At 41.4% G+C, this 11610-nt stretch overlaps 1 protein-coding gene across 2 annotated transcripts; it reads left to right on the top strand.

Moving 5' to 3' along the window:
- Positions 1–506: 506 nt before the first annotated feature.
- On the top strand, positions 507–11091 carry LOC127613616 (carbohydrate sulfotransferase 12-like). Of its 2 annotated transcripts, XM_052084722.1 has the most exons (6): positions 508–668; positions 3645–4236; positions 5391–5533; positions 7805–7933; positions 7999–8191; positions 10532–11091. In XM_052084722.1, the coding sequence occupies exons 2-6, from the start codon at positions 3769–3771 to the stop codon at positions 10805–10807; spliced, it is 1209 nt and encodes a 402-aa protein (XP_051940682.1). In that variant the 5' UTR covers positions 508–668; positions 3645–3768; the 3' UTR covers positions 10808–11091. The 2 variants fall into 2 exon arrangements, with proteins under 2 accessions (XP_051940683.1, XP_051940682.1); XM_052084723.1 differs by lacking the exon at positions 7805–7933 and having other exon boundaries at positions 507–668.
- Positions 11092–11610: the final 519 nt, after the last annotated feature.

Raw genomic sequence — 11610 nt, forward strand, 5'->3', positions numbered from 1 at the left:
AAGATTATTTCAATATTTTGTCTCACTACCATATATATATATATATATATATATGTGTGTAGAAAAAATGCATATTATAAAAGATAAAGGGAACAGCACAATGTAACTCCCAAGTGTTCCTTTTTATTTTTTGAGGAGTTTATATATCCCCAATTCCTTAGATATCAATAACGTGGATTTTTGCTTACAAGCGGGTAGTTTCTACAAGGCAATTTAGCATTAAAGTTCATACATAATCAATATTGCGTGTTTGAATGGACTTAGAAAATATCCCCCCTTCAATCATATCAAAAAGTTCGTACTTGTAAACGCACACAGTTTTATTTACGGTAATCCATTTTGGTGAGTTAAATTAATTCAGTTTTTGAATTATCAATTTTTAAATGATCATATCACAGTTGGAAAATATCTATCTGCAATGTCTATTTACAATACTGTACCTCAAATACTGTAGTGTACATGCATGGAAAATCTCGCGAGATGTGCTCCACATTTTATAACGCTCACGCCGCCTCAAGACTGCAATCCGAACCAGCCAACCAAGCAAACCGCTCAGCCCTCCCCACAAAGCTTGCCCGCCCGGCCAAACTCCCCACCGGGTGGAAGGACGGCAAGACGCCGCTGTCAGTCGACTCGACCGACCGGCCACCATGGAGCTCATCTGCCGGGTAAGTCCAAAAATCATAATGACGGTTTGGGATCTATTGAACTGATATATGTCAAACTCAATGAAATTTAATAGCCGTCGTGATGTTCCCGGCGTGAAGGGAATCCAGAGAACAGAAGCGGGCTTTCTTCGTTCTCTCACTGGATGAAAGGATTCGCGGGGGGAGTTGGGCTTTTTTTTCTTTTTTCTTTTTTTACCTCGGCGGCTGCTGCTGGATGTGATGGAAGAAGAGCGCCAAAGTGTTTTTACGCATGAAATAACACATTGTGGTACATTTAGTAGGCTCACAATAAGCTGACAAAACAAGGGAAAGTAGTCCTTCTGGGGTCTAAATTACTATTATGAGAAATCCCTCAGTGAACCCAACGATGTTGTGTTCCGTGACGATGCATATATTATCTCAAGATATGCAATGTGACACTTAGTGGATGTTCTTCAAATAGAAACATGAAGTGAACGTGGAGTGTTTGGAAATGGAAAGAAACCACAAGCAAGGGGAACAAAAACAACAATTTCTCTCCTTTCCAGTGGCTGGCTTTCATGGATGAGTTCTCTGCCTCCTTGCTTATTTTACCAGCAAAACCAGACGTTCCATTTGCAGATGTTTTTTTTCTTGTTTATACATACAATTAAAAAAAAACATCTCCTACACTAGCTGCTTCAGAAACTTTGTACACCAAGTCCACCCCACCCCCAAAACGTTATTGTTAGCCACTGTGTGTGTGTGTGTGTGTGCGTGTGTGTGTGTGCGCGTGTGTGTGGAAATATATAGTGCATATAAAATCTTACAAAAGGATCTGGTGGAAGGAATATCTATTTAAAAACATTGTGTGAATCTAGAGTCTTCACTAATGATTCCGACCCACTTTGCCGTGGGACAGCATGGCCCGAGAAATTATCCACTTACCAACCACCTCATAATTCTTCTATCATTCAAATCTTCTAGTGACTCTGACACCTAAAAAACAAGTGAGCAGGTTCAAAAGTATGACCTGTTTGGGCTACAATACCCTGGAGTATGGAAATTGGAACAGCTCCCTATGTAGAAATGTTTAAATCCGGATTGTAGACTTATTTTTGCACTCTCGCATTTGGTTAAATGTCTGTCGTGTAACTCTGCCTCTCTGCCGACATTATGGATTTTGCCTGTTTTACTGACGCTTCTCCTCCGTTTTTGTTTGGTGGTGTGCCGTGAGATTTTTCTAATGTAAAATATGTTTGTTGGCTCAATGAAGGTTGGGAAACACTGGTCTAGACTGACTCTAGTTAAGGTGTTCCACCCCCTTGCCTCCGCTTGTTCACATCTCCGTGACAGCCGAGGGCCCACAGTAGGGCCAGTGTACTTCCCACAGGCACTTGGGACACTTCCACCCGCCCAACTAAAAAAAAAAAAAGAAAAAAAAAATCAAACACCGTGCATTGCGTTCTCATCATGCTTTGTTTCGATACACTGCACACTAGACAATTAGGCAAAGACATTTTGTTCTTGGCTCTGCAGAGGACAAAATAGTAGTTTGCCTGGCAAAATAGTAGGTACCACATGTGAAGGGCAAAAATGACTATCAAGCATTAACTCTCACATTCACAAACTTAAGATGAGATTCCCGATGTGCTAGCAAACCCACCACAACGATCCAAATATCAAAATGAAATCACACACTTGAAGAGGAAGATTACAGTGGCAGATGTGAGAAACGGGTTGTGAAGAAGGCACAGTGAGAATTTTGTGGATTACTTCAAACCAGATGGTGTCCTCTTTTCACATCCCGGTACGCATGATGGCATTTTGACATGATTACTCTTGTGAAAAAGGGTGAGGGATTCTGTTTTTCAATACAGTAAACACTACTCCTTTGTGTGTTCCAGGTTTGCAGTCCTGCTATGTCTCAGATTTTAGAATTATTTTTGTACACTTAATAACCTTATTTTAGTCAAACTAATTTATTTTGGTTTCGATTTCACTGTTAAAATACAATACAATACATGCTGATTTATATAGCGCTTTCACAACCGCGGCAGCTGTAACAAAGCGCTTAACAAAACAGTTAACATAAAGTAAAATGATAAACACAACACATAACATAAAACACGGACAGTCGTGAAGTCCTAACCACGTTTCCGTCACACGCGTTGTTGTTTGAAGCGGTTTGAGATGAAAGAGGAGAGAATCAAGGTGTCCTTTAGCCAGTGGATCAGAGACGTCATGCTCAAAATGTGCACACGTTGGCTACAAGCTAAGTTTCAAAGTCAACAAGAAGCTGTAGCATTCACTGATGAAAAAAGAGATAGGTTCACTTCTCCTGTCCCATGGAAACTGTTGGCTACTATATGGCAACACATGTATTTAGTTTGTGACCACAAAAACAAAACGAGAATTATTTCAGAACAGCCAAATTTTTGTTGAGGATTTTGTGGATTACATGAGACCAGATAGACCGGTTTGAAAATGATCGAATGTCATTTTCTGTAATCCTGCTTTTCAGGCCCACAGAAAGCAAGAACTGTTAGTTCATTTTATCATGTACATTTTTGGGCATGATTATGTGTGCGTGAATTTTGTAGGATAATCAATTTGTTAATTTAGAATAAGATTTATTGACAGTGGACCCACACATGTGTTGTCCAATGCATTTCAGTGGCTGTCAATTATAGACGGACTTTTTCTGTGTGTGAGTGTGTGTATGTATATACAGTATATACATATATATATTGATAGATAGACATCATATTTTAAGCCTGCCGATCAAACAAACTGCCCAAATGGCAGCCTTCACGATCTGAAATTTGCATTCCACTCCAGTCAAATTGAACGCAATGAATTGTTTCGCTCGATTACCGCTACAACATCAGTGTTCCATTTATTCACAATTTATGACATAATAGACTGCTGTGACCTCACTCGCTATTTTGACCAGTTTTGCTCCGTTTATGTTGTCAGGAAGCCAAACTCTCAAATCACATTTCCTGCTTGTTTCAGCTGCAGTTGCTGAGCAGGAAGTGTCCCCTTCCGCGATAGACGTCCTGCGCCATGGAGCTCAGATAACCTCTTCCTCTTTTCTGCACCAATCTCGGCCCAGCCTGGAGCTTTCGCACTTTAAACCATGGGAACGTGGCGTGGCCTACGTGTGGCGTTCATCCTGGGCTCTCTGTTCATGATCCTTCTCATCATCACCTACTGGGACGACGTCGGCGGCTTCAACCTCTACCCTCTGCGGGACCGCAAACACGAGCGTTGCCCTCAGAGCACCACGGGGCACCCGCTCCCGGCCCACACGCTCCCGGCATCCTCTGCCAGAATATCCAGCACGACGTGGCCTCCGGCCGGGCTGAACAAAAGCGCGGAGGGGAGAGAGCGGCCACAGCTGGAAAGAGAGGATGAGGAAGGGGACGAGAGTCCGGATTCGGTTGGAAGCCGAGAGCAGATGGCGAGGAAGCAGAGGATCATGGATGTATGTTCCGGGAACGATTTCCCCGGAAGGACTCGTGCATTTGAGCAGATCCCAAACAGGGAATTGGACCATCTGATCGTGGATGACACGCATCAGATCATCTACTGCTACGTGCCCAAGGTAGAGAATACCACGAATGAAATGCTTTTGACCTCTTACAACTCAAAATAAATCAGCATTTGCATCCTTCTCAACTCTGCATCTGTTAATACGCTTATTGAACTACTCTAATATGATTCTTAGTCCATTTCAGGCAGCTCATTTTTTGTGTCATGGTCTTATTTCACTGAAACCTCTGATTTGAGTGACATAGAAAACATCGCAAATTGCATGTTGACACAAAGCACATTAAAGTGATCGAAAAACACATATAAGATAAGATAAGATAGCCTTTATTCGTCCCACACTGGGGACGATATGGAGGAGCAACTATGATTATTTTAATAATCAGTTAATCTGTCCATTATTTTGATAATGAATCTATGATGTTTTTTTAAAGTTTAATTTCCATCCTTATATTAAATGACATTTCATATTAATAGCGCGGAAAATGCACAAACTCATAAAGATTACGTTCCTGGTTTGGTATGTAATATGTCAGGGGAAAAAAGGCAACAATGATGATTGTTGTTTTAGTAAACAGAAGATAATTGCAAATGTTTTTATTTTAATTCAGCACAGAAATAATGGGTCTGCTTTCATGGATGACTACAAAAAATGATAAAAACCATGAATCGATCATTAAAATAACAATGGATTAATTTGATGATCCATTACTTGTCAATTACTCGTTGCGCCTCTAAAAATATATTTGAAAAATAAACCAAGAACTTTGAAAAAAATGATGTAGCGAGCGAGATTGGCCCAAAATTTTAACCATCCTATGTCATGATTTGGTTTAGGACCAACAGGTGGCACTGTAGGGTTCCCCCTGCAGTTGCACACCTGTTTGGTCATTATGTAATTATTAGTTGTATAAAAGGACTCCTGCCCGAACATTCAGTGTCAGTGCCTGCTTTTTGGGATCCACCACCACCTTGCTACGTGGCATCCTCTGCCCCGTGACACAGCTCAATGCGCAGGACACTTTCCAAAAATATTTTCCAATCCATTTAATCACATATCAATCCATTTTATAAACGCATGATGAAAACGCTAACGGCGCTTTACGTGTGTGGAAGGTCCTACCAACACTTGAACTCAATCGTCGCAATTGCTCGATGTAATAACGCTCCAAATACGTCACTAACCACGATGTTTGTATGTCCGTTCAGGTGGCGTGCACCAACTGGAAAAGGGTGATGGTGGTCCTGTCCCAGTCTCTGGTCTCGCCCGTCTCAGGAAAGCCTTACACTGACCCGGAGTCGGTTCCCCCGGACCTCGTACACAATTCCACGCTGCATCTCACTTTTGCCAAGTATGCCACATGATTGACAACCTTCAATGACCAGGTTCAAATTCTGAATGTGTACGTTCTTCGTGGAACCGGAAGAAATGTATTATAATTGCGGATGTTCATTACTCTTTTTTTTTGTTTGTATTTATTTTTTTTATACCGTTACCAGTATGAATACTCAATCACAGATACCGATACCAAGTAAGCGTGACACAATGAAGTTGGACAATAGGTCTGGTCGATAGGATTGAAAAATGATCACAATGCGAGGTGGAGTGCGATGCCAGAGGGGCGTGTGTGACTCCAAGGAACATTTTTTTTTGGGGGGGGGGGGGCTGTGGGTTGTAGAATAGAGTGTAATTGCACATCCTGTACAGTAGGTGGCAATGGCACTCATTGTCACAGTATGCAGGAAGTGTTAGCTACTTACAGAAATCTTATAGACATATGATGCTATTCATAGAAGAGAGTTGCAGGGGTGGGGGTGAAATATTTTTTTCTTCCTGGGCGGGGTGGGGGGGGGGGGCTCACAAAATACAATTGAGAAGCACTGCCCAAGACCAACAAGCTCTTTCCAGGGATTAACATGACCTAAGTGAGATCCTATAAAAGTTTTGGTAGAGCAGAATTTCTTTTCCTTTGGTTAACAACAGTCCTAAGGATTTTAAACTTTTTCCATATATATTGTAAAAAGAAAATTCTGTCATATGCAAGTCAATGAGGGTTTACTCATCCTAAATTTGTATACATTCTCACAGAGTTTAATTAGATTGTAAGGAACCCATTTATTGTATTGAGTTTGTAAATGGTTTTCAACGGTTATGATGAGGCTTTTCGGAAATACTGCGCTTGGAAATCAAGGTCACGCAAACGAAAAACCTGTTTAATGTACCGGTATTTATCACTTACTTTTGAAGTGCTGATCTTTAACTGGACTGAGGAGTTGTCATCATTTTGGATTGATATGTACCTCCAAAGAATGTTGGTATTTTCGTATGCGAGTGTGAATCCTCACATTGATGCATCATTTAAAAAAAAAGTTTACTCGTGCACATAGCATGAAGTCAATAATTTTATTCTGGACATAGTTTAAAAACATTTTAAAATAAATAAATATAATAGTACACAGTAATGGCTTTTTAATATTTTTGTTGTCCCCTTGGACAGTTTGTATGAAAACAACATTCTCACTCCTAACCCCTGCTCTTACATGTGAGTAAATTCACCCATTCCTCAATGACGTAAGACAAGAATTTTCCTCGTGGAGCGTTCGGGTGAAGCTTCCACCATAGGACTTGGAATACATGTTTTGCCAACTATCCATGGCCCAAAAATGAGTTATTTACTGAGCTGAAAGAAAGAGTAGGCACAGGCTGAGCTTTCTTTGCCATTTAGTGTCTGCAGCTCTCTGTGTTTGCGGGACTTTGTGACCCTGAAACACCTTGTCTCTTATATGACTCCTTCTGTGACCCAATGGGGCCTTGTTCATCCTTGTTTTGCTCCTTAAATTCACCCAAAAAGTAAAAGTGACTGTAGATTTCTGCTTCTCTCCTGATGCAGTTACTGATATACAGTAAATTCCCAGTTTTCTAGTTTGCTCTTACTGTTTACTCGTATTCCTGAACATTTATTATTGTGTGTGGATGCCAAAAGGTGAGTTTAATGATTAATTATCGTTTGTGTCAAGTGCTAGTGTGTACATTTTTTTTTTGCCCTTCTTTGCTCTCACTGTTATGTTCGTTTGTGCTAGCATGTTATTTGGGCTAATATAGCAGCTAACATTGCTGATGAGTCATATGTGAAGCTGTTTAGCTGTGTTGAAGAATTGAACTACTAAATGCAGTCTTTGATGTACTATGGGTCCGTGATTGTGTAAATATATACAGTGATAACTGTTGGCTCCCTGTACAGTTTTAGGAACTGAGCCTTGCTGCAAATAATGAATCCCCGCCCCTGATAAATCTTGGTAATAGATTATAAATGTCACATGCAAAGCATTTTTTTTCTGTGAGAAGAGGATCACGAATTGAAGGTCCTTCGCCTTGAACTTAGGTCCTTGATACCAAGATGCCACAAGATGACGCCAAAGCAATATTTCTAAATTAGAAATGGCTTTGGTCTGCGCACAAAAACGGCAAATAGGTGGATATTTCAATCAAACAACAAAAACAGCACATAGGTGGATGTTTAAGTGAATGGCAGGATGGCAAAAAATGTGACTGCAGAATCATAAATATGTGTAGCAACACTAATACAAAAAATGTGAACCATCATTTTACATGTGTCCACCAGGTTTTGGCGCCATTATGGCTCTCTGTCCCGCCACCTGATGGCGCTCAAGCTCCAGCACTACACCAAGTTCCTGTTTGTACGCGACCCCTTTGTCCGTCTCATCTCAGCCTTCAGAAACAAATTTGGAAGGTGTGACGACCACAGCGATGCCGGGGCGCATGAGTGAGCTATTCAACCTGTCTTGTGACCATCAGGCCCAACGAGGACTTCTACCGTCAGTTTGGCTCGGTCATCCTGCGTCGCTACGGCAACCTCTCGGGGAGTTTACCGGAAACAGCGGCTGAGGCCTTTGCGGCTGGGATCAAACCCACCTTCCAGCAGTTCGTCTCGTACCTGCTGGATGCCGAGACGGAGAAGGAGAGCATCTTCAATGAGCACTGGCGCCAGGTAGTACCTTGCATTCGAGTTGAGCCAGCAGATCCTTGTGTGCAGTCACAAAAGTACTCACACTCAAAGTAGACGCACAGTATAACTACTTGTGTTTAAAAAAATAAACATAAAAATGCGCATGGTTCAGAAAATGAAGCAGTAAAAGTAGAATTACTGATTCTCTGCACACAAAATAGTTTCCTGCTAAAATCACATTTGGTCTCGCGTGTTGTTTTTTTGAACCAAGCCCCAGCCAACTCTAATACAGGTGTTACGCAACGTACCCGGAGCTTTGCCACCATTTTTATTTCCAAAAGAGAAGCCTCAAGCTGTTTATTGCCTGTCCCAGTTGAATTTTACTCTCAAACGAAACATAAAACAAATGTAATTTCTATATGTGTTTTTAAAACAACCTCATAGCTTTGTCTTAATAAAATAGAGTAAAGCTTCATACACGGACAGGCTAACTAATAGCATCTATGCCACTAAGTTGTGACCCTTTAAGCAAAAGATATTTGAACGGTAAGGGTGGAGCCACAGGATATTTAACATGACTCACAAGCATATATTTTTTTCTTTTGTGAATAATGACAAATATTACTGCAAAGTATAAAGTCAGTTGTGAAACGCCGCTTTGTGTGTGTATGTCTGCATTATATTGCCCTCTTGTGGCAAAGGCATGCACACCATGTCCATGGAATTGAAGCCCAAAAAATCTGAAATAGAAGGTACGACCGTGAAAATAAAAAGTTGCCAAAACAAATAAATAGTCACGTTAAGTACACACACCTCTACTTAAGCACCGGAAAGTATGAGCACAGTACTTTTTTTTTTTTTTTACTTCCCACCACTGCGTGGTCATTCGTAAATAACCACACCAGTGTACCAATGACATCATGCATGCATCTCCATTCTACTAAGATAAGATATCCTTTATTTGTCCCACACTGGGGAAATTTACAGCCTCCAGCAGCAAGAATGTGGGTAGAAAGAAGAAAGAAGAAAAAAAAATACTACTTTGTATTACTGCCATAAAGTGTACAGTGTGCTATTGTAAACATTGTTTTGACAGCTCTTAAAGGCACCATTTTATGCTCATTAGCTGCAAGAATGAGCCAACTTTGAATACCTCACAAAGCAAATAAGGATGTACGTATAAAAGCTATATATATATATATATATATATATATTCATTCATGGGCGGCCCGGTAGTCCAGTGGTTAGCACGTCGGCTTCACAGTGCAGAGGTACCGGGTTCGATTCCAGCTCCGGCCTCCCTGTGTGGAGTTTGCATGTTCTCCCCGGGCCTGCGTTGGTTTTCTCCGGGTGCTCCGGTTTCCTCCCACATTCCAAAAATATGCATGGCAGGCTGATTGAACACTCTAAATTGTCCCTAGGTGTGAGTGCGAATGGTTGTTCGTCTCTGTGTGCCCTGCGATTGGCTGGCAACCGATTCAGGGTGTCCCCCGCCTACTGCCCGGAGACAGCTGGGATAGGCTCCAGCACCCCCCGCGACCCTAGTGAGGATCAAGCGGTACGGAAGATAAAGAAAGATAAGATATTCATTCATTCATTCATTCATCTCCTTTATCTTCCGTACCGCTTGATCCTCACTAGGGTCGCGGGGGGTGCTGGAGCCTATCCGAGCTGTCTTCGGGCAGTAGGCGGGGGACACCCTGAATCGGTTGCCAGCCAATCGCAGGGCACACAGAGACGAACAACCATTCGCACTCACACTCACACCTAGGGACAATTTGGAGTGTTCAATCAGCCTGCCACGCATATTTTTGGAATGTGGGAGGAAACCGGAGCACCCGGAGAAAACCCACGCAGGCCCGGGGAGAACATGCAAACTCCACACGGGGAGGCCGGAGCTGGAATCGAACCCGGTACCTCTGCACTGTGAAGCCCACGTGCTAACCACTGGACTACCGGGCCGCCCATATATATATATATATATATATATATATATATATATATATATATATATATATATATATATATATATATATATATATATATATATATATATATATATATATATATATATATATATATATATATATATATATATATATATATATATATATATATATATATATATGTGTGTGTGTATATATATATGTAGTGCAAATATAACAATGCTTAGTTAGATTTTTGATTGACATACAAGATATTAAAAAAAAAACTTTATTCGCTCCAGGTTCAGTCCACGATCCTCCCAAGCGCTGGACATATGGTCATATTTGAGAAGCGTTTACTATCATGACACAAGTTAGTTGGTTGGTCCGTTTATTGATGAATGATTAAATTGAAATATATTGTATTTCAAATTGCATGTGTTTTTATGCGTTTTAGGTTTACCGTCTCTGCCATCCGTGCCAGGTGAAGTACGACTTCATCGGGCGACTGGAAACGCTGGAGACGGATGCCGAGCATCTTCTCAAGCTTTTGCAAGTGGATCATCTGCTGCGGTTCCCTTCGGGGGCGAGAAACCGAACGGCAGCCAGCTGGGAAAGGGACTGGTTTGCCCAAATTCCTGTTTCAATGAGGACAGAACTGTACAAGCTTTACCAACCAGACTTTGAGCTGTTTGGCTACCCCAAACCAGACGGCGTGCTACACCACCGGTAGGCCCCTTTTCATCCACCACCCCCCAAAAAAGCTTTTCAAGACCTTGTCTGCAATGCTGTTTGTTTGAGCAAATACCTCATGAGACAACAAGTGCCTACCAGTCTTCCATCCGTATTTTTGTATATTTTTCTCACTTGGGAATGGATGCAGCTAAATCACTTAAAAGCTACTCTGTGACAGTTCATTTGCCCATGTTAAAGCACTTTGATGGGGTTCTTGATAAATTATAGGTAGAGAAAGATATGAGACATATTTTGCAGGGTAATAAAAAAATGTGATTGCAACTATTTGACGTTGACATACTTTGGTTGAAAGTGAACTTAATGAGGCCAGTGCATTTCAGAATGGTTTGGAAAAGAAAAACAGTATGTTATTGTCAGTTTAACGACTTCTCCGCTATAACACAAAGTGACGGACTTATAGTTAGGTCGCAGACATTTGCAAACGCCGGTGGCAATAATATATGCCACCTGGGGGGTTTTCCTTGCCGTGATGACAGTTCCTAGCCACCAGCTAGCTAGTGTGCTACTAGCCTCTTTACCCGTGGATGAGAGGTGGGTGTCACCTTCTTTTTTAAATAATGAGACTGAGCTGTTCGGTAAATTGTGGCATTCATGGAAGATGCGTTTTCCGGGTGATGAATACTGTAGTGGTATATCATAGATGATATAGTGAGGGAGGTGTAACTCATGCTGGATCCGTGTCACCGGGGGCCACGTTAACAGCCAAAAAAGCAACAGTTTAAAACTGATCTCCACAATTCAGTACTACATAGTCTTTCTTTGCACGTTTTAAAGAATTAT

Source organism: Hippocampus zosterae, chromosome 13, assembly GCF_025434085.1.
Source record: "Hippocampus zosterae strain Florida chromosome 13, ASM2543408v3, whole genome shotgun sequence".
Classification (NCBI taxonomy): Eukaryota; Metazoa; Chordata; class Actinopteri; order Syngnathiformes; family Syngnathidae; genus Hippocampus; species Hippocampus zosterae.

Bases quoted from the DNA above. Each gene is read 5' to 3' on its own strand.
- LOC127613616 (XM_052084722.1), top strand. From the start codon at position 3,769: ATGGGAACGTGGCGTGGCCTACGTGTGGCGTTCATCCTGGGCTCTCTG. The intron at 4,237-5,390 runs GTAGAGAATACC...ATGTCCGTTCAG, and splicing joins TCTACTGCTACGTGCCCAAG to GTGGCGTGCACCAACTGGAA. The intron at 8,192-10,531 runs GTAGTACCTTGC...TATGCGTTTTAG, and splicing joins TCAATGAGCACTGGCGCCAG to GTTTACCGTCTCTGCCATCC.